Source organism: Aedes aegypti, chromosome 3, assembly GCF_002204515.2.
Source record: "Aedes aegypti strain LVP_AGWG chromosome 3, AaegL5.0 Primary Assembly, whole genome shotgun sequence".
In the NCBI taxonomy this organism is placed as follows: domain Eukaryota; kingdom Metazoa; phylum Arthropoda; class Insecta; order Diptera; family Culicidae; genus Aedes; species Aedes aegypti.
The window spans coordinates 293,982,974-294,007,561 of NC_035109.1; the positions used below are offsets into that span (position 1 = coordinate 293,982,974).

The window sequence follows — 24,588 nt, forward strand, 5'->3', positions numbered from 1 at the left end:
CTATTAAGTTTTTTTGCCTCAGTGTAGAATCGCAAGCGAGCGACGAGAGAAATGAATAGAAGTTGAAAATTTGTTTTAACAGAGGGCCATATGTGTGAACAACACAATCGAAACGACAAATCGTTGTCTAACGTCCTGGTCTCGAACGGCTAGATGTTGTAGTGTTGATATTAGACGCGAAAAAATCCAATAAGTAACGTCAATTTCGTATCAATCTCCGAAAATATGCCAACGATCGATAGAACTGTTACATACGCCTAACAATATAGTTAACAGGTCGAGGCGACAAATTTTTGCCTGTCTAGTGTGAGCAGTGACCAACACTACAACATCTAGCCGTTCGAGACCAGGACGTTAGGCAACGATTTGTCGTTTCGATTGTGTTGTTCACACATATGGCCCTCTGTTAAAACAAATTTTCAACTTCTATTCATTTCTCTCGTCGCTCGCTTGCGATTTTATCCATCTTGTCATTTCATTACTTTCGTTACTCCCTTTCACTCTGAGTATAGGTATTGCATTCACCGAAAAAAGCTAATAAATTTTCATAATAATAAAGTCATGCGGTGATTAAACCTTATAAATATGGGCTAAAGAGTTGTTAGGCATTTTAAGAATAAGAATGGTTCAAAAACTCGTTTTTGCTCTTCCAGTCACCCCATTCATTTTTCAAATAAGATTCTGAGTGTCATATAAAAATGTGAGCTCACTGTGAGAACTGTGACTGCACAGGCCATTCAAATTTTGTATGGGAATTACTATGGGAAAAAACAATTCCATTCAAAACTCGGAACGAGAGCCCAACCCCATCCCATTTAAAACTGCTTAAAATTTGCGATAGGCTGGGTGCTTGCGCCTTATAGGAGGCTTGACTTTATTCTCAAGGAATTTCTTTATTTTACGGGTTATTTTTTCAATAGGTACTTGATACAAACTTGAGAATCAATTTGTTTTGATACTTCAAACACGAGTAGAATAATTGGACCCATTGTCTATTTTAATGGCAAACTCTTAAAATAAATGCCAAGGAAGAGTATTTAGTAAAATACTTTTTGAATATGTTTCCAACTATTTTCCGTAGTTTATTTGAGGTGCATCAGAACTTACGCAAATAACTATATAAGTATATGTTTGAAATGTCTCAATAATATAAACATCAAGCAAATAAATGAAACACAACAATATTTTCTTATCAAATATTATCCATAGGTTTTCTCCCTATCAAGTACCAAACCATTAATATCCCTTTCGGGACGAACCAGCACAATTGTGCTGTTCGGCGCCCATGACATTGAATGATTCTTTTTGTCAATAAATCATTGTTTTACTAAACTTTTTTGATTTCGACTATTGAATTATCATTGATACTTGTAATTGAGCACAAAATCTTTTGTTTACATCGTGTTTAGAAAACACCAGTTCGGAGTTAACAAAATGTAAACAAACACCGTAAGAATTGAAAAAGTTTTATCTGTCGCAACTTTTCAACTATTCGTTTTTTCTAGGTATGCACAGGTACGAATCGAGAGTGAAAAAGTCATCCTTTGAAATGGTGAAGACCAAATGAGAATTGATTTACCCAGCAAAGATTTCTGGAGGGACAAAGTGGGACCAGCACAATTGTGCTGGTGCCGGCACTTACCCGGTCGATGTTCGTTGTGGACTACCAATTTTCATTTTCAGTATTTTGATCAAGTTAAATGGCTGAATCTGGTTCTAATGTCCACAATAGTGCATAATATTGCATCAAAACATGAATGTGTGGTTACATACACTGAGGCAAAAATACTTAGATTTTCCATAAATCATGACTTATGAATCAACCAAATTATGGTTTCATTGAACGCTTAACCATTTCTAAAATGGGATCATAAGTTTCATAAGTGAGAGCCTTGAAATATTTAAGAACCAAAACTTGAAATAATTTTCATAGCAATCGCTAGAAAAGCTGCTCCGCTTTCGATGTTGGGTACAAGTTAATCGATAACAAATCACATGTTTTTAACACATGTCAATTTTTGAGCTCGCCTGAGATAAAAGGCAACCGTTATTAGTGATTGCCAATTTTAAGTAACCAAACATCATTGCGCTTCTTACTGTTTTTCATAAATTGACTTATGAAATTTAGTAATGAAAATCTTCACCAAAATCATAAGTAAAACTTAAAAATTTCAACAATAATCGTTGTGGCGCCAAATCATAATTATTCCTTAAGAAATTATTAAGTTTTTTTGCCGCAGTGTACGAATCATAAAAATTATGTACCGTTCAAAAACTATGTCACAGAAACTCATAGATTTGGTTTAAAACTTTTTGTATAAGTCCATATTTGAATTAGATTGGGAATCACATTTATTGTCCTAATACTCCTATAGCGAAGTTTAGGAAACAGTGAAATTTTTGGGGAACGTTCAAAAATTACGTCAATCCAAGTGGGGGTGCACGAAAGTGTGACAGTGCATATACTAGGGGCTTGAGAAAAAGCGTGATAATGAGCATAGAAAGGACTTAGACAGACTTAAAAACAATGGACGTAATATTTGAATGTCCTCTTGCTTTGATAATCTGTCAGTATCATGGTGAAGCGATTATCTATTTTGGTGTTCTACGATGCATGCAGATTCAATATCTGCTATAATATTTTTGAAGTTGGGCAACTGGAACTGAAAACTTTTGCTTATTATTTGCTTCTGAGCTGCAGAGTCTTTTAAATGGCATACTATTGATGTATGCAGTCCATGCTGGTACTACTCACAAAAATGTTGTTTATGATGTTGATGTACAAAATGCGTTTTAAACTGGGAAACTTTTGCAGTACTATGAAAACACAACTAAACTGTTAAGCAATGTATGTAGTTCTGGAGTCTAGATTATCCACTTATATAAAAAAATATCGTTTCGTTTCTTTTACCTTAAAAAATATATTGTCCAAATCTTGAATTTTGAGACTGATATATTAAAAATTAAAATCTGGACTTCATTTCCGTGCGTATAGTATTGCAAAGTAGCTATCTGTATCGATCAAAGAAGTGTAGGTTCAATTCCCGCTCCAGTGTTTTTTTTTCGTCTGAACGTATCACGACTGTGCCATTTGGCGTTGCATGCTAGTCCGTTGATTCGTGTCGATTCAAAGGTCATAATCGTACATAATGCTTTCCAGGACAGCTAAAAGTGCCCATGCAACCGAAACGAAAGGGAAAAAAAACTTACGAGTATGGTCAGAGCTTTACATTTTCCTTTGTAATCTAACGGTCATACCGATTGCGAAACTTTAAAAACTCATGGCAAACTAAAAAGCTTGCTGATCGCAGCTGTCCTATGGATTGTCTTATTAGAAATATTGTCTTTGCCACTTTTTTCAAATCTGATAGTTTTCAAATATTTAAATACATTCTAAGAAAAAATTGGTTGTTTTATGTAATTTTTCAAATAGCTGGAATATATGTAACAATTTCAACGCACATTTTTTAAACTGCAATCTCCTTGTTCTATTTTTGTAGCCGAATTGTGTGCTTTATATTTTACATGCAATTTAATCAAGGAATGCTCTCCAAACATTTATATTATATGTACTGATAGCTTGAGCTGCTTAAATGCTATTAAATCCGTTAGTTTCAATTCTAAATCACATCATTTAATTTTAATGTTGCGCAAGCTTTTATATGATCTGCATTCTCGAGGATTCATCATTAAATTTGTCTGGGTTCCAGCACATTGTTAAATATTAGGTAACGAACAAGCCGATTCCTTAGCTAAGCTAGGTGCTTCTCGTGGCATTATTTTCAACCGTGACATATTTTATTCAGAATATTTTTCTAAATTAAAAAGATATTCTATCAATCTTTGGCAAAATGATTGGAACTCAAGTGATAAAGGTCGTTGGTGTCATTCCATATGTTCAAATGTGGATAAAAAACCCTGGTTTAAAAATTTATCTGTTGGCAGAAATTTTATTTGTCTTATTTCAAGGCTCATGTCCAATCATTATATTTGCAATAGTCATTTATTTCGTATTAATATCGTAGATTATAATCTATGTTAATGTGGTGCATCTTATCAAGACATTGATCACATAGTTTTTCATTGTCAGACGTATGTTATGCCAAGGAGAAAAATCATTGATAGTTTTCAAAAATTATATCATTCTGTACCTACATCGGTTCGAGATATTCTTGGTAGTAAATCTCTTGTTATGATGAAAATTATTTTTGAATTATTTTATGAAATTGGTTATATTGTTTGATATTGCCTTTCAAATTTTCTTTTCAGAGTTCAAGAAACATAGTTGTCCCTCAACTATTGCTGATCGATGTTTTTCCTTCAAGATATTGGCTCGGTTATGGATTGTTTCCGGTTGAGCCTTTAGTATTAGTTTTACTTATTTTCGAAAAGATGAAGAGGTTTTGCGCCCTTTTGAGAAGTATTTTGGAAAAACAAATCACTCAAAAGGGTTTTTCCCTCTTCCAAATTTTTGTTAAAATGAATAAATAAATAAATAAATAAATAAATAAATAATGTAACAATTTCAAAAGGGAAATTCATGCTTTTAATTGGGTAATGACCTGATTTTGGCAAACCGTTTTTAAACGGGTTTTTAAATTTTCTGTTATATGTAAGCTATCTGTCCAAGATCTTTAATTCCTACAAACTAGTAAAAACTAATATTATATTATAATGACATAAATTCAATTTTAAGCAATACTCGAAAATAAAATAAAGTAAATTTGATATTGGGGGCCAGATAGCCATAACGGTAAACGTGCCAATACTCAGCAAGCCCATGCTGAGGGTCGTAGGTTAGAGTCCAGCCGGTCGAGGATCTTTTGCAAAATTGGTCGATTGACAAAGAGAGCTGTCAGTTAATAACTGTGGAAGTGCTCATGAGGAGTTGAGAAGCAGGCTTCTGTAACGTCAGAAAGAAGAAGGAAAAAATTGATGGTAATAATCCATTTAATGAGACGTTTCGAATCATATGTTTTCCGTTTGTCTACAAGCTTTGAAACTTGCTGGCGGGCCCATTTATTTACGTTTCTTCTAGCGTCACATTTGGAAGGAGCTCATTCCAAAATGGCGCTTTAACAAACTTTTCAATCTTCCCATGTTAAATGATATCAGCAGGAAGGGAGCAATTTATTTAATCTTCTGGTAACACGAAACATGAAAACCGGGTAGAATAATGCTTAAAAAGAGACGGGAACGTCATCATCAACAAAAATGTGACCAGCGCCATTCACATGTCATGCTAGTTTTTGTTAACAATAACAATAACGATAACAATTTATAAAAAAATAATCATATAAAATAAAGTATAATATTTTTTTAAATTTTAATGTGTATAAAAAAATTAACAAAATTATTTCTGAATTTTTGGATCACCCTATCCTAAGAAGGAGCACCCTAATAACGAAATAAAAAATATGGGTCCAAAATTTTTTAAAAAGGCATGGCAGGAACAATTTTCTAAAGAAAAAAAAAAGATTTTTTTTTTTCGAACATCGACCGCCTTGGGGACGGACCAGCACAATTGTGTTGGTCTGAATTTGCCCCTAAAAAGTTCATGGATTGATAGAATAGCCAAAATAAAGAAAGTTTTGTTCTACGAGATGATGAGTTTATAAGGTAAACTTTGAAATAATTACTCAAACATGGTCCGTCCCGAAAGGGATATTAGTCCACATCTATTTAATAAATACATTCAAGCCTGTAACCAAAGGCGACTATAACCGTCACTTATTTCGTCACATTAATGTCGAATTCGTTTTTGAACCCAGGTTGGAACTGGCGCAACCCGTTCTGAATCACAGTTTCAACCCCAACCCGATTCAGGTTCGACCGAACTACAATTTGCTTGACGTTTGTTTATTTATGTGTTGATCACCGACCCAGTTCCTAAAAACGAAAACGACATAAGATTGATTGAAAGAATGAAACTAGTTTATGGTTTATTACACGGTAAAGCCAATCTTGACAGCGGATGGACAAACAGTTAAACATTCACAATCGCAACTTTGGCCGTTTACGCTTTCAGGAGTACCGTTAAGTCACCAGTCGCCGTGCGGCCTCCATTCACCGTGCACATATACAAATTCCTACAGAATATTCATACAATTTTCACAAATCATTCTTTGGTCAGCAAAATAAGATAAAACTGATGAAACGAAGTAGTTTTTGTCACAAATCATTTTGAAAAACCTAGTTTATGTAGACAAAATCATGTGAATTCTGTTTGATAACGAGATATTGCAACAAACTTAGTAGAAACGCCAAAAAATTACATTTTTTATTTTAACGATAGAGTATGAAATTTTTCAAAATTTGAACAAGTTTTCACTGTGGATATTATTAGTAAGATGTATTTCATCGTATGAGCAATGAGATTTTATGCAAATTAGAATTTTTATTGTGTTTCAGTCGAAACCTAAATGCACGGTGAATGGATCCTTTTCAATATATATGGTTCCTATTACCGTGCATTAGTGTAAAAGGCATGAAATTGTGCGATAATAATAGATATATTGTTATGTCGTCATTAAACTACTTCATATTCAGAATTTAAGTGAATATGGAATGGTTTGGATAATACAGTCAAACCTCCTATAACGGTTTTAATTAAAAAATAATAATTTAGTCAATTTTTAAACTTTTTATAGTTTTTATTGTAAATGAAGATTTGAATACTCTTAAAAATGAATGCGCACACTACTAGCAACATAGTTGCTCCATCAACAACTTTTCTTCAAGATACAAAATCAAATCATGATGAAAACTATACGCACGGTGAATGGTGCACTAGTGTGCACGGTAAACGGTGACATAGAACGGTACGAGGCGACCTTAACATGACATTTTCAAACCTAATTTTTGAGTAATTTTTTGTTATGCATCACTAGTTTTAGATTTTTCCCTGAATTATTATATAATTGCCCGCTACGTAGTGGTATTTTAGTACGCTTCAAATTATTTGGAAAAGTTATATAATTTTTTGAAGTGCAAATTTTTCTTAAATGCACGGTGAATGGTAGCTTGACGGTATAAAAGATTCCATGTTTCCGCCTGTTCTATTTTTAAAACACTGGTTTAGATTGTCTTTGCACGCCTGATGTGCATGTGTTACGAATTGAAAACACTTGTACCTTCAAAAAACAATGAGTTTTGTTAAGCAAATCATTATTACTCATTTCGAAAATGAAAACTATCGTTATATAAACATGAATTGTTTGAATTATTCATTGCTTCATCATCAACCACTGCAAATTTTCCAACTGAAACGATAAGGGAATGAGCCTGTAACGATTCAAAATCAAACGCACTATTTCATTTTGCAACAAGATGTTTGTGTTTAATTTGCTAAAAATAGAAAAAACCTCGATTGTTGAACACATCATCTGCGTGATGGTTCTGGCGAGGGTAAATCGCGTGATATCCGGAAGGTTAAATTAATGCCAAATATATACATTGTCCGAAAAATGGCATTCAAAGTGTTGAATGATGCATTAAAAATAATTTATTGATTGACCAACACATGCTGAAAACTTTCCGATTTGAATATATTTTTTTTACTTATAAAAAAAGTTAATCATTTTTTATTGTATTTGTGTGTATCATGGTTGCTAATCCTTTAGTTACTCTACCGCATATGAAGCTCAGTTAGGTTGGATTTGCACGTCAAACGCAATCAGCAAATACACTAAAAATCGTGATTAAGTTTATGATAAATCATAACTGCTATGTTTTAATCATTGAGCCACACCATGTGTCACCTTATTTAAGCGTGCATTATTATCAAACAACAACATCCAAGCAAGCGGTGGCGCAAGCACGTGCTTCACGCGGAGATAATTTTTATTCATGTGCTTCAGTTGCCAAGGCGATGAAGGCCGAAGGGTTAGAAACATATTTATGCATTCTAATCAGCACACCCCTTGGGGCTTGTTTTGACTTTCGAGAATAAGAAAAATAACATCGTTCTATCACTGGGAGGTCTTATCAGAATTAAAATCAATCACTACTGATTAGTCACACTGTTTGACATGGGAAACTATCGTCACTACATGTTTTGCTTCTGAAAACTGCCTTCACTGTATGTGGAATTATATACATGGCTATAAACAGTACTTACAGTTTTGGATTCCCCGTCCAGAAAACGAAAATATTGTGCGAATTCGAACGGAACACAATCAGTTTAACTAGAACAAGTGTAAAAATGCCAAATGATGCAATACCCTGGACTACTATTTGGGATCTAATCCCTGTTCGCACTAAAAGCCATCGGATGATTGAGGTATGTGCATCTAATGGTCTATCAAATACCTGTATATCGCAGCCTACTACACCAGAAGAAGCACTTGAATATTTGTAAATATGAGGCATGCTACGATAAAACGTCAAAGCCGGATAATACGCACACATTTACGGCAGTCCAAACGAATGCGCAGGGCCGACCCCTGGCTGTACCGTGAAGTGGATGGTGTTTGAAATGGGGTAGACAAAATGGATAAGATTTCATTTTAACTTCAATCGCCAAAAGCAACGACTGAGGTAAGAGGCCTTTGGGCCATAGCATTGGCTTAATTACTCGATTCTATGATTGATCAAATAATATTTCGTTTATACAGTTAACTCACCCTTACAAAATATTCCGTATCTCGATATCGAGTCAAAAAACCATAGTAAAATTTGTATTTTATGGCTATCTCGATAGTCCTTTAGACTTCATTTGCACTTGGTTTGTGTTCTATAATTCGATAACCCCCAACCCGATGGTCCCTTCAATGTCGAGTCGACTGTATAACTCACACTTCTTATACGTCTGTTAACCGTAATGTTCATATACTCGTAAACCTGCTTTGCAATAAATATACAGTTATTAAAAATTTTATAAGTACCGTAATCCGGGGTATCATTGATCAGCGGGGTAACATTGATCGGAATGACCCATCTCATAAAAAGTTCGCATTATCATTTATTGATGGAACATTTCCAAATCATGAATGGTGCTTCTCTTTCTTATATTTATCAGCTGATAAAAGTGAAGATTTTTGCGAAAATTGCATTTACCTTATGCGTAAATTTGGCAACTTTTCGAAACAATGATTTCAATGACACTACCAAACATTCATGTCTCACATAAGTTCTGTAAATGATATGAGCAAGGAAAATGCGGTTCTTACTTAAAAACGGCATCGCCGAAAACGATTCCGCTGTCAAAACTTTCATAAGTATGTTCAATTAGGCAACATTACCGAATTACTGTTAAGAATGTAACTTTCCCTTAGGAAATTGCCTACCTTTAGGCGTATTCCGTGGTTCGAGATGTTTTTAATTTTAAAATAACTCAAAAAGTAAATGACTTGTAAGCATTTGGCCTTCATATTCGGCTTCAGGGGCCATTATTTTAGTAGGTAACGACATTTTCAATATTACCGAACGTTGTTCACATAGGTGATCAATGTTACCCCATATCAGCTAAATAAAAAAATCACTTAAAACATTTTTTTAACATGCTTAAACCTTTCAAAAAATAAAATTAAGTATGTAGTCACGAGCTATGGGTGGCAGTACTTGTTTTAAAAATATATAATTTGCAACTATTGCATTTTTGAACCAAATATTTAAGAAAAATTCAAAAAAATGATCAATGTTACCCCGGATTACGGTATTTGGTTTTATGTTAACATCATGTAACGTAATTTTGTTCAGTTTTTACTCATCATATCAGATGCCCATGAGCTGATAGTCTGTTTTTTGTCTATATCACTCATTTTTCTTACTTATTTACTTACTTACTCATTTACTTACTTACTTGCCTGCAACGGAGATGAACCAGCCATAGGGCTGAAAATCTCCTTAATAAAGATAATAATAATAATAATACTTACTTACTTACTTACTTACTTACTTATTTACTTACTTACTTACTTACTTACTTACTTACTTACTTACTTACTTACTTACTTACTTACTTACTTACTTACTTACTTACTTACTTACTTACTTACTTACTTACTTACTTACTTACTTACTTACTTACTTACTTACTTACTTACTTACTTACTTACTTACTTACTTACTTACTTACTTACTTACTTACTTACTTACTTACTTACTTACTTACTTACTTACTTACTTACTTACTTACTTACTTACTTACTTACTTACTTACTTACTTACTTACTTACTTACTTACTTACTTACTTACTTACTTACTTACTTACTTACTTACTTACTTACTTACTTACTTACTTACTTACTTACTTACTTACTTACTTACTTACTTACTTACTTACTTACTTACTTACTTACTTACTTACTTACTTACTTACTTACTTACTTACTTACTTACTTACTTACTTACTTACTTACTTACTTACTTACTTACTTACTTACTTACTTACCTGCTTAACGGCGATTATGTCGTTGCTGCTAAGGAGATGGCGTGAAGACCAGAGAGCTCCGGGTCGCGATCGGAGTAGGCTAGATCCTCCGTCGGGGACTAGACCGAGTAGAGCGGGCGTAGCGTAGTATCGATTAATAGTCGTCGGGGCGCCTGAAAACCGGAAGCCATCCTCCAACCGGAATTGCAGAACCGACCCTAGCACTTGGCCGACGAACGTCGAGTCGGAGTAGGCGGAGTCAACCGCCGGGGTCCAACTGAGTAAAGGCTGGTCCACAATGGTGTGAGCGGCAACGCGGCGCGGCAGGTTTTGACAGAAAATGTATGGGTTAACTGTCAAATCTTGCCGCGCCGCGTTGCCGCTCACATCATTGTAGCTCAGCCTTAATTCGCGAAATAGCACCGGCAAATGGTCGTCGGGGCGCCTGTGAACCGGAAGTTTCCCTCCACCGGAATCGCAGGACCGACCTCGGCATCTGCCCGGCCAGCTACGGAGTAGGCTAAGTCCACCGCCGGGGACTAGTTGAGTAGATCACGTTGTTGCACCAGCAAATGATCGTCGGGGCGCCTGTGACCCGGAAGCTTTCCACCACCGGCATCTGCCCGGATAGCATCGGTTCGGAAGATCTTCCGCCGCCTGGGAAATCTTCGTCGGAGTAGGATAGCTCCACCGCCGGGGACTACTCTGAGTAGTACGTAGCGTCTCACCGGCTTGAGTCGTCGGAGTGCCAGTGAACCGGAAGCAATCCTCCAACCGGAACCGCTGGCCGACTTCGGCACTCCACCGGCCAGTATCGAAGCATGAAGAAGCGCGTAGCCAGAATAGGCTAGCTCCACCGTCGGGGACTAGGCCGAGTAGCATCGATCGTCACAAACCAGTTTTGGGTCGTCGGGGCGCCAGTGAACCGGAAGTCATCCTCCAACCGAAATCGCTGGACCGACCTCGGCCATCCAATTGAACAACCAGGAGAGCTCGAACAGCAGCAGCGGAGAACGAGTCATCGTAGAGCAACGAAGTGCACATGAGCGTCCAGAAGAAGTTCAACAGGGTTGTGAAGCAAAGCCAGCCCAATTCATTAATAATAAGTGGCAAAGTGGAGGGTTGCAATGGGCAGGACATGGATTCCACACCAATTCAGGTGCTCAGACAAATATACACACTACTTGAAACTATAATAAACTTGCACATTTATATTTGATCATTGCCATATTTAGAACACTTGTTTCTTGACCTGTGATATTTGCTTGAGTGTCTTATTTGCTGCGCAATCCCTAATAAGTAAAAATAAGACTAATTCGCACATTTTCTTACAAATTTATTTGTCTTGCAATTACTGAACTAGCTAATGCTACGTAACTTACCTAAGAAGGGGACCAATTAAAGCTAAAATAGCACAATATCGTGTGTAAATCGCGCATATCGGAGTATGCTCCCTATCACTAGACGAGGTATCATTTGCCACAGCCGAAGCATTAAACGCCTCGTGATTTTTTTCTTTTCTCGTACTCAACCAAACGAGCTAGTTTCAAGCAATATGACTTCACTTTGGTTGATGCAATTGCCTTCGCTTAATTCCATACGCAAACACAAAAGAAGATCCATTTACACGGCAGCGCAGGGTGGGGTTCCGGTTCGGCAGGTTTGCCTCCGTTGAAGAGCATGGGGTTTTCTACACTTTTGGAGCCGACAATGGGCGGGCTTCTCGCAGATGTCCCCGGTAGGCCAGATTGTGAGCACTGTTGCCACTGACGTCGCGACGCTTTCGTTTTCCGGCAGCGAAGGCACCCAGATGCAGCAGAACCGGGTTGGCCACCAGAGCGGCAGCGATTCCGAGCAGGGCGGCACCAGCCAACGGAAGCAGGACCGATTTGAAATCCTGGAAATGTGACTATAAGTTAGAAATCGATTGTCCTGAAAAAAAAATAGATGTACACAACCTTTCCAGCGAAGTGCTGACCGAGGTTGAAACCATGTCCTTGTCCTTGGTGTTGGTTGTAGTCGTAGTGGGCATCATATTCGTGCCCGTAAACAGGGTAGTCTACTGGTTGGGATTGACCGTAAGGCTTCCTATCGAATACTCCACCAGAGGTATAATACGATCCACCTGTACCGGTGCTGAAGGGACCTGAAAGTGAATTAAAACATATTTTCCATTCGAAAAAGATCTTCTGTACATGCAAGGGGAAAAGATGGGTTTGTCTGAACGAACGTGAGGGGATTGAAAGACGGAATCAGCACTTCCACGCACATCTGAATGGTTCTAATAGCGCAAGCAATTATGTTCAAAACCTGTAGGGGTGCAAAGCCATTGGTCCCGAAATTATGTAGCCCAGGGCTAATGATCTCGTTTATAAAGATAAAAATCTCCCCATAATTTGAAATGATTTGGAAGAAATTTGACTAGGCACATCATTTTTGAGATTCATATGAAAATTGCAACTCTTCATCATAATGTTCTACGGAAATATTAACAATCCATATCAAAATGATTTTTTACAGATTCAACTTTTCTGAAAATCACATTTTGGTTGGTCGTCTGGCCAATTAGTTATTACACAACGGAGCAAAAATGACATTTTTACGTGTCTCACATTATGTTTCTCTAGTTAATTTGGGGTTGCTGAATTTGATGCTGGTCTCGGAAATATTCAAGAACATCTCGATTTTGAGCTACTTGTCGCCAAAGCTGTTTAAAACATTGGTTTTATTGAAGTCAACAGGAAATTTAAACTATGATTTATCAAACTTATTTGTGATCTAATCCATCATGCAGAAGAGGACTTAATCTTTCATGTAGTATAGTTTAGTTTATATTGCACAATTCAATTTCTATTAAAATTATTTTTTCAGTCTCTTTATTTAATAAGGTCACTAAAGTCACTTTTTAGGAGATGTGAATTCTTGAGGCTGGTCCATATATAGCTTCATCTGGACTTCCTTCACAGATTCCATGAGAAAAAGCTTCAGGGGTCCTCCAGAAATTAGTTCAGAGACTTCCCAAAGGATCGCTCTCAATATTCACCAGCAATTATCCTAGGAAATCGTCCTGAAATTCTTGCGGTCTTTACCAAAAAGATATTTAGGTGAATTTCTTCCAGAAATCCTACAACAGTCAAACGCTGATACTTTTTGTAATTTTCACAGGGAGCACTCCAAAATTTTCCCAAGCATTTCCTTCACAGATTTTTCCCATAATTCCTCCACCAATTACTTCAGTTGTTACACTGAATATCTTCCAAGTATACCTACAGGTTTTTTTCATGAAAAATCCACAATAGTTTATTTTACGGTTGAATAAATTGGTTTACGAATAGTTCCAGGAAATCGTACAAGGATTCGTAAAAAAATTAACTACAGCGATTTCATTCAGTATTGCTTCTTTAGGAATCATTTCTTCCAGGTATTATTCTACGAAATCTATAAATAAACCTTTCCACCAATTTACTTATAAATTCACCAGGGATTCCTGATGAAGTTACTCCAGCAATAATTCATGCAGTCTCTTTTAGAGTTTCGAGTAGTTTCCATGGGTATTTTGAAAGTTGTTTTGATGTTTCATCTCAGAATATGGTACAACAATATTCATGTGATTACTGCACAAAAGTGCCATAAAACACGATCTTTTTGAGTGTTGTTAGTATCGTAAAACGGGGTATCTTTAGTAATGCGGGTATGCGAGACCCACAACAATCTAAACGAAATAACATAACTTCAGTTGATCTGTTAAGCAAATCGAATGCAAAAGTAAAGAGTATTGACATTAAACTTCATGTCATAGCTATTTTTGTTGGAATCAAGAGCGTTCAAATATTCGAAAAGTAAAAAATTATGAGATTTTCACAGTTTTAAAATGCTTACAAACCATCTGTTCTACTATCACTATTTGATGAAGTTAAAATAACTTCGTCACCTTTCCTTGACAGCCTTGTTATAGAAGAACATGAATTTCATTCTCAAAACATTTAACGGAAAGTATTTTCACAAATTACGACTGTTTTTGAAATTGAATTCATAAATTGCCATACAACGTTAAACGCCTACAGGTGTGCAACACCCCATATACTTCACGTAAGTCTTTCGATTCTGTTCGAAATATAGTTATTTGTATTCCAAAAATGATTGAATTTTGTTTTTGAAATTTTCCGAAACATGAGTATGAATCGATATATATTCAAAAATAATATTTTATTCAAATGTTTATAAACTTGTAATTTCGTGTTTGTTTCCACTGTAAACACTTCTGTAGGTGATTTTTTCTACAAACTAATAGAATAATAGAATCTTATCCATGTTCTCAATTAACATTTTCCAGTCAAGTACAAGCTGCAATGAAGTATGGATTTCCATGTGTTTACATACCCATTATCGAAGTACCCTAAAACTGATAATCGACTTTCGATTATATGAAAAATTATAGGTGCATTCACAATGAATCGTTATGCAATCTTTCAACCGCAATTGGCAACCAAAAGTAGAGATACCAGTACTTTTTTTTTTAAATAGACAAATAAAAATCGTCCATATAGAATGTATACATATTCAGTGTTCTTCTTAAAAAAAAGTTCAAAGTTACCCTGTTTTACGGTATTTTATTAATAATACACACTAGTGGCACTCAGCTAGCAGTAATCGCGCAGATATTATGTATCCGGTAGAAATCAAGACCAACATTTATTTATAATTATTGTTTTCTCGGGCCCCGTGCGTCGCAGCTAATATGTGAATAGTGCGCTGTGTTCATAAAAATCGTAAGAATGCAGCGCCACACTAAAAAACTGATTTCAAAATCGCGCGAGTTGATGCGCGTCGCGAGTCTCACTGGCGCGATCCGGTTTGGTGGCGGTGCGACAATATTCATCACGATCATCATTCAGAGGGTTGTAGATTTGAGTTTATGTATTTCTTACAGGGGTTCTTATACATAATATAGGTACATTTTTCAATATAATGCTCCAAGAATTCCACCAATAAGGCGGCATCCACAAATTACGTAACGCTCTAGGGGGAGGGGGGGAGTAGGCTCATGCGTTACGGCTCATACAAAAATTTGAAATTTTTCATACAAAAAGCGTTACGGAGGGGGGGGGGGAGGTGGTCCAAAATTTCCAATTTTAGCGTTACGTAATAAATGGACGCTGCCTAATGCATCCAGAAATCCTTTTGATTATTTCTTCTGGATTTTTTGCAGTTACTTCTCCTAACTCAACGCTCTGGAGTCATTTGGACTTTTTCATGTAAATCAGTGTCATCTTGACACCCTGTAGGACATCAATGGAAATTGTCAAGATGTATCAACGCCCTGGAGTAATTTTACCTTGTCACACGTAGATCCGGTCATCTTCACGCCATTTAGGACATCAACTGGAAATTCCAAGCTGTATCAACGTCTGGAAGAAAAATTAACCCGACCTCATTAAGATTAGGTGCATTTGGATGCCATCTAGGCCATCAATTGAAAATTATAAGCTATATCAACGCTCTGGAGTAATATGATTTGATCCTACTAAGATCAATAGAATTTTCATTTTCTATCAACGGCCCGGAGGAATTTGACTATGTTTCACGTTTGAAATTTCAAATTCTATCAACGTCCTGAATTTTACCATATCCCATTTGGATCAGGTGCACTTATCGCCCCATAGGACATCATTAGAATATTCCTAGTGGTACACTGAAAACATTCTACAAGCTGGATCAATGTGTTTCACACGTGAATTTTCACTAATTGTAAAACACATCGATCGATGGTGTAAAACCAGTCGCTATCGGCAATAGAAATTAAAGTGTAAAACACGTGAATTTACAAATTATCAAAAACTTTTCAGTAGGATTTATTCGTGATCAAACGTCAACATCTCACCGCAAAATCGCTAGTGTTTGGAGGTGATGTTAACCTCCAAAATGCGAAAACATCACCTCCAACTTAGTTCTAATTCCCACCGTTATATGAATTATGGTGGCGCGTCGATCGTCGCAAGTTTCTCGTTTAACAGTCAATTAGCGATTGCTTGATTTTCTGATACCAGGTACCCATTACGGGCACCCGGTTTCTCCAAAAATAACATGTCATTTAACATGTTACACGTGAATGGCAAATGTCAGTCCTTGTCATGATAGGCAAACTAGTTCTACTAGTGATGGATATCGCCATTGTAAAACACGTTCAAATCATGTGTAAAGGACTTTGCTATCGAACCAAAGTCAATCCTTCACAGAATCACAAGTTTTACACGTCATTTCACCTTGCAATTCGACACGACAGATCCACGTTGAAAAGAATTAGGATCGAACGTGTAGATTATTTTCAGTGTATCAACGCCCTGGAGCAGGGATTGAATTCTCATGAGAAAATTGAGAGAATCTCTCACACTGAAAATAATCCACACGTTCGATCCTAATTCTTTTCAACGTAGATCTGTCGTGTCGAATTGCAAGGTAAAATGACGTGTAAAACTTGTGATTCTGTGAAGGATTGACTTTGGTTCGATAGCAAAGTCTTTTACACATGATTTGAACGTGTTTGACAATGGCGATATCCATCACTAGTAGAACTAGTTTGCCTATCATGACAAGGACTCACATTTGTCATCCAAGCGTGACATGTTTAATGACATGTTATTTTTGGAGAAACCGCACTGAAAACATTCTACAAGCTGGATCAATGTGTTTCACACGTGAATTTTCACTAATTGTAAAACACATCGATCGATGGTGTAAAACCAGTCGCTATCGGCAATCGAAATTAAAATGAAAAACACGTTAATTTACAAATTATCGAAAACTTTGCAGTAGGATTTATTAGCGATTGCTTGATTTTCTGATTCCTGGCACCCTTTACGTGCACCCGGTTTCTCCAAAAATAACACGTCAATTAACATGTTACGCGTGGACGGCAAATGTGAGTCCTTGTCATGATAGGCAAACTAGTTCTACTAGTGATGGATATCGCCATTGTAAAACACGTTCAAATCATGTGTAAAAAACTTTGCTATCGAACCAAAGTCAATCCTTCACAGAATCACAAGTTTTAAACGTCATTTCACCTTGCAATTCGACACGACAGATCCACGTTGAAAAGAATTACACTGAGGCAAAAAAACTTAACAATTTCTTAAGGAATAATTATGATTTGGCGCCACAACGATTATTGTTGAAATTTGTAAGTTTTACTTATGATTTTGGTGAAGAATTTTAGTAATGAATTTCATAAGTCAATCTATGAAATTCGGTAATTACCGCAATGGTATTAACTCAAAACGTATTATCAATCGATAATGTTGTTAGCCTTTTATTTCAGGCGTGCTCAAAAATTGACATGTGTTGATAACATGTGATCTACTTTCGATCAACTTGTAGCTAACATCGAAAGCGGAGTAGTTCTTCTAGCGATTGCTATGATAGATATTTCAAGTAATTGTTGTTAAATTATTCAAAGCTCTCACTTATGAAACTTATGATCCCATTTTCGAAATGTTTAAGCGTGCAATGAAACCACCATTTGGCTGGTTCATAAGTCTTGATTAATGGAAAACCTAAGTATTTTTGCCTCAGTGTAGGATCGAACGTGTAGATTATTTTCAGTGCGGGTGCCCGTAATGGGTGCCTGGAATCAGAAAATCAAGCAATCGCTAATAAATCCTACTGCAAAGTTTTCGATAATTTGTAAATTAACGTGTTTTACATTTGAATTTGGATTGCCGATAGCGACTGGTTTTACACCATCGTTTGATGTGTTTTACAATTAGTGAAAATTCACGTGTGAAACACATTGATCCAGCTTGTAGAATGTTTTCAGTGCAGGTAGTTCCAACAATAACCTAAAACTTTGTATACGGAAGACACCAAACCGATCAGACAAATAGTTTCTGAGTTTTACTTTTTTGAAAATTGTTAAGGCTTTTTTCTTATGCCCTTCTCAAAAGTAACGCTAGAGTAAAAATGGCGAACCGATTATGCGAATAGGCATTTTTGGGTATAAAGAAAGTGTTGGCGGGGAACTCTTGGTTTACGACTAGACACCGGGTCGTCAGCAGCATGTAAACGCACGGTGAAATTTGTGGTTTAGCGCAGCTTTAAACTGCAAATAGATTTATTATTGATAAGTTACAATTCCGTTATAATTATAGTATTTAATTCATACACTTTCGGTGCTTTTACGCAATTACAATCAACATTGTTCTCCCCGACGCAACAGTTATATCACTTTAACCTCACAATTGGACTTTGCATGTTATTGACTGTAAATATTAAAGTTTCAATTAGGTTTCAATTCACAGCTCATTATTAATTATTTTAGTTTAAATATAATTCGTTTTAAGTAGATATAGTAACAATACCTAGAATAGTGATAACATTTAGGATTAGCTAATTCAATTCACTCTAGTTGTAAGTTTTCTGAATTTCTTTTTCTTTACATCTAAGATCTGCTTTATTCTTTTACTGTCATTTTTACCGCTGTCAAGAGTTGACAGTCGTTGTCAAACAGTAGCGATTACAGTACGAAGCTTTGGCAGTGCCCCCAGCGGCAACAGAAAGCATATGCCAAATTTCAGCCAAATCAAAAAATACAAAAGTAAACCAACATTCGAATTCAAATGGAACCGCTCTGCAATAAAATGATCAAATACTCGAGTTGTAAGAATTTTGACATCATATTCAGAATTTAGTAGATAGTGATTTTTCCTATTCTTAAAACTGCTTTGTTATATTGTGATCAATTTCGCCGCAATGTGTCATTTTATTTTTTTAATATTAAAACTATTTTTATGGTATTTTAAATATTATTTCATGAAAAGTCAATTACATAAACTGATAAAGATCAATGGAGTACTGGTTTTGTCGAAATTTATTTGACAATATTTGAATTAAGACGGACAACACAGCAAAAAGTTGATCAATTTGCCTCCGGATTACGGTACATTTCTCATTTTGAGCTATGTATTTTGATATTTGTATGAAAAAGTGACTATTTTTTTATCAGCTTTGTATTAAAAGCAGCATTTGCGTTATTTCTGAATTGAATGAAATTAGATTAAAAACTACACTGAAAACATTCTACAAGCTGGATCAATGTGTTTCACACGTGAATTTTCACTAATTGTAAAACACATCAAACGATGGTGTAAAACCAGTCGCTATCGGCAATCCAAATTCAAATGTAAAACACGTTAATTTACAAATTATCGAAAACTTTGCAGTAGGATTTATTAGCGATTGCTTGATTTTCTGATTCCAGGCACCCATTACGGGCACCCGGTTTCTCCAAAAATAACATGTCATTAAACATGTCACGCTTGGATGACAAATGTGAGTCCTTGTCATGATAGGCAAACTAGCTCTACTAGTGATGGATATCGCCATTGTCAAACACGTTCAAATCATGTGTAAAAGACTTTGCTATCGAACCAAAGTCAATCCTTCACAGAATCACAAGTTTTACACGTCATTTTACCTTGCAATTCGACACGACAGATCTACGTTGAAAAGAATTAGGATCGAACGTGTGGATTATTTTCAGTGTAGAAGAATGTCAATACATTACAATGTTTTTTTTCCGTGGTTTATTTATGAGCAGTTGTTTTACGCGATACCATCTGTTAATATAAGTTGTGGTATATTCTCAGACCAATTTTTTGAACTAAACAATGTTGAAGCTCAGGTGATCTCTTCGTTTTAATTACAATTGAAACACAATCGTGCAAATGCATATTGGTTCTCGTGTATATGTTCCAAATATTGAAGTATATGTGAAAATTTTCTTACGAGATGCCCCATTAACGTTTGGGAGTAGAAGCACCCTCTGGGTTATAGTAACGCCCGCAAAAAAAGGGACGACTAAGAAGCTCAAATTTTACGACGACAGGACTTTCCTTGAAAAAATTTCTTATCGCTTACTATATTTTTATGAATCTCTCTCAAAGGATTTTAAGTTTGTAACTTAAATATCTTTCGAGATTGTTGAAAATCTAGATAAATTCTTCCAGAAATCACAGAAAAAAAAATGTGGAGTATATGCTTTGTAGTTAGTGTATGTGCTATATAAAATGTTTATAAAATTTCAAGCAAAATTCCAGGAAGCCTGGATGCCTGGAGAAACTTTTATGAGAATTCATGGATATATTTCCAGTGATATCTTGGGATGAATGTAAGAAAATTGTTATTATTTATTCATTAAATAATTAACTGAAAATAGGAATAATTCAATAAAAAATACCTCGAAAAATAACTGAAGAACATCTAAGAGAAAAATATGAAAATTGTAATAGGTCCTTAAGGTGAAGATGAATCGAAGCCAAATCTCAAATTTTCAAGAGCACGGATCTGGAGAACCAAATATCCTTTTAAGCTGAAAACTTAATCGATTGGTCACTCGCTGGTGGTGACCAATCGATTAAGTTTTCAGCTCAAACGGGTGTTCGGTTCTCCAGATTTGTGCTCTTGAAAATTTGAGGTTTGGCTTCGATTAATCTTCACCTTAAATGATTTATTGGAATAGTGCATGATAAATCTTTGGTAGTATTCCTGCAACATTCTCTCTTAGCGAAAACCTTAGGAAAGTTCGAAATGATTTTTGGAAGTGATTGTAGAGTAATATATTCATGAACTTTTTTAAATGAACCGTTGTTATTCTTTAGAGAATTTTTGAAATTATTCCAAAAAGCATATTTTTAAGAGTTCAAACATTTTCTGAGTTGTTTTGCTAGTCAGATACTCAAATATTGATGATGCATTTTTCGATGATTCTCAACAAGATCAGAGACACATTCTCGACTAAACTAGTGGATTATCAATATTTACTCTAGGGCTTTGCCCAAGAAGTTCTCAAAAGATTATCTTTGGAGTCCTTTGGACATTCGAAAATTCTGGTAAGCATTTCTTCAAGAATACTTCAATGTTTTTTTCAAAGAAATTCTTCTATGAATTCTTATAGGGATTAATTTACAATTTCTAGATCAAACTTCTCTGAAATTTTCTCCAGTGCTACCTTCAAGAGTTAATAGAAGAATCTCTTCGATATTTGCACAAGGATTACTTCAATAAGATTCCTCCTAAAATATCTAAAATATTCCATGGATTCTTCAAAGAGTCCATTCAAATTAATCTGAAAGATTTCCATAGAAATCTATTAAGTTCACTCATGAAAACAATCTTTGGACAATAGATTTTTGAATGAATAGGATAAATCCTTGAAAAAAATCTAAAGAGATCTCCTTGGATTCATGAAATTCGATATGTCGTAAACCAACAACCAGACCAGACAACCAAAATGTGTATGTGTTGTATGTGCAAAATTTCACTTATAAGATGTCGCAAAAAGGCCTTCTACGTATAAAAGTGGAGGCGATGTACGTGCATATACTATGTGATGAACAATAGCATACAATGCGAGTGTATAAATTTTCTACCGAACTAACCTGTGATCTTTTGCGATTTAACTTATGATAACAAATGTTGATTTGACAGCTGCTACGAATTGATTCGACTTACTTTGTACAAGTGTACGGGTCGAAACAAAATGCACAAATGAACTCAGAAAAAAAAGTCTACCATAATTTCCAAATCGATAATCGCCTTTAAAAAAAAACAGGAAAATATTGTGACCGACCCTGTAAATTTGACAGAATTGTGTTAACTGACGGCTGAAAAAAAAAGTTTTATCTTGAAAATTTTGATCTAATTAGAGGCCATGCACGTCTTAGTATATCCTTTTCAACAAAATTAGGCCTATCCGCCGAATTCCAGTAATTTTTCTTTTTTAAATTGGAATAGTTTTTGAACAGAAATGTAATTATTAGCTCGTTACAAAACAAAAATGAATCGTTTGATAAAAGATGAAAATAGGATTAACCATTTTGTGTGAGCTTTTTTTTCTGTCCGATACTGTAAATCAGGGTGACCTACAATCATACAATTTTGCTACTATTACATTTTCGACCCTTCTCGACTTTTGTACTCGATGGTTTTTTTTTTTCGTTACTTAAAAATTCTCCAATCAATACAGAATAGTTTGCAATACACAGAAAGTTTTAAAATAACTTTTTTTGCAATTCCGTTGTATATCAGCCTACTTTAATCAAGAGAATGATCAACTTAAGGGCCTAATTTTCCCACCAACAAAAAAGACACTATTTCTTAACGGCATACTGAATGCCTTAGTCAATAAGTTTCCGATTTTGCATTTGGCATTGTTCACTTTGTTCACTTGGATTATGTTCAAGTATGTTTATGAAATTATTCAAATATAATGGCAGCCGTAGCGGTAAACGCGCAGCTATTCAGCAAGACCAAGCTGAGGGTCGTGGGTTCGAATCCCACCGGTCGAGGATCTTTTCGGGTTGGAAATTTTCTCGACTTCCCAGTGCATAGAGTATCTTCGTACCTGCCACACGATATACGCATGCAAAAATGGTCATTGGCATAGTAAGCTCTCAGTTAATAACTGTGGAAGTGCTCATAAAGAACACTAAGCTGAGAAGCAGGCTCTGTCCCAGTGGGGACGTAACGCCAGATAGAAGAAGAAGAACTTGTTGCAAACCTCTTTGGATTAAGGTACGACTCTTACTGAAAAAAAACATCGTTTTGCAACTTGTTGCATAAATAACTATTTTCGAAGATGTTGCTCGTATCCATCAAGTAAATGGTTAAAATTTTATTTCTGCAATATATCGTTTGAATATTTTTCGTTTAAGCTGTAAGTGGTATCGTATGGATAGCTATTTTTTTAATAAATAGAATTGCTGTAAATGCCGGACTTTTTTTAGAACCAATAGGCCAGATCAGATAAGAGTTATTCAAACTTCTTTTATTGTCAACAGTTACCCAACTAATTAGTATAAATCTATCCCCAATTCAACTTTTTTTTTAAGTTTCGACTGTGGATGCCATGTGAGAACTAAATTTAATGAATCCATTGTTAAAGGTGATCCCATTGTCTACCATAGTTCTGACATAACACCCATAGTCGAAAATAAAAACAAGTTGAAATTGAGTCAGATGATCCAATAAGTTGGATTAATATTGACGAAAAAAGATATTGGAGTCATTTTTACCAGATCTGACCCAAGGATCCACCGAATTAACTCTGGAATGGCGGACAATTCTATAGAAATCTATGGTCTTTGAAAAACTAAATAGACATCCATACGATTCCATTGAAGCTGAAACGAAAGAAATTCGTCAGAAATTGCCAAAATTGTAGTAATTTGAAGTTTTATCCATTTTCTAAGCGAATATGGGATAACAAATATCGGTCCTCTGCGAAAAAGGGTTGAAATGATTTTCTGTAGAGTTGACGCTTTAGTATAAACTATGCATGCTTCTCAGTACAAAACTGACGTCTACTCAACATGCCTTCGAATCGGGTCACCAATTATCACAGTCCCACTAATCACAAAGCTCATAAATCAACATTCACTAAAAAGGTAAAAATCCCTCACTGTATCGATCCTTGCTGCCGAAAAACGACGACGATGACGACAGGGATGAACCTCCGCCATATTTGTTCTCGTAACTGCCACCGCTACCGTACGAGGTCACAAAATCGGAGGACCCCGGCCGGCTGCTTCCGTAACGATCACGCTCATGGTAATACTCCGGCTGCGGACTCCAGAAGCTGCTTCCATCGGTTTTCAAATCCTTCGAACCGTCCACCGATGACCCGCTGGACGATGACGATCCCGGTGAGGAACCCAGCTTCGAACTGGGAAGGCCGACTACCAAACGATCGCGGTTCAGAACACTAATCAGAACAATTGCCACCGTCGCGAAAGGGTTGTTAAAAGGCTTCATTTTAAAACAGAACACTGAGATTTCCACACCACACTATTGCTTTTTCAGCTCTTGAATGTTCGTAGATGTTCACGGGAAAAGACGCGATCGCACACTGACGACATTTTCCCCGGCGAGTCACGTTTTTATACCGACATTAAGAAAATCAACGATCCTGCAGTAATTTCCACGCCCGCAAGAAGCGACGAACTTCTTCTAAGGGCGCGGAGCGTACGATCGTCTCATCATCGCAACCTCCATTACCCTGCCAAGAACGCCTCCGTCGCGTTTGGGAGTGCAAAGTGGAAAATTGGACTAGGAAGTGATTAGCGGAGAGACGATTTTCAGAGGGATCTTCGGGTAAGTTGGCGCGCGCGCGAATGCGCTCCGTACTGGTACTACAGCTAGAATCGTCACGCCGGAGAGA

The 24,588-nt window shown here is 36.1% G+C and overlaps 2 protein-coding genes across 3 annotated transcripts in view; both read right to left on the minus strand.

Moving 5' to 3' along the window:
• LOC5565520 (bifunctional methylenetetrahydrofolate dehydrogenase/cyclohydrolase, mitochondrial) overlaps positions 1–8,330 on the minus strand; it is a 45,463-nt gene extending 37,133 nt beyond the window's left edge. Inside the window, exon 1 of one of the 2 annotated variants that reach the window (XM_021850459.1) lies at positions 8,120–8,330. The gene's annotated coding sequence lies outside the window, so the exon portion shown is untranslated. The remainder of the gene's footprint in view (positions 1–8,119) is intronic. The other variant, XM_021850458.1, reaches the window with a different exon arrangement.
• Positions 8,331–11,692: 3,362 nt separating this feature from the next.
• LOC5573841 lies at positions 11,693–24,269 on the minus strand. The gene is made up of 3 exons (XM_001654816.2): positions 23,831–24,269; positions 12,332–12,519; positions 11,693–12,270 (listed from the first exon to the last, which is right to left on the minus strand). The coding sequence occupies exons 1-3, from the start codon at positions 24,180–24,182 to the stop codon at positions 12,064–12,066; spliced, it is 747 nt and encodes a 248-aa protein (XP_001654866.1). The 5' UTR covers positions 24,183–24,269; the 3' UTR covers positions 11,693–12,063.
• Positions 24,270–24,588: the final 319 nt, after the last annotated feature.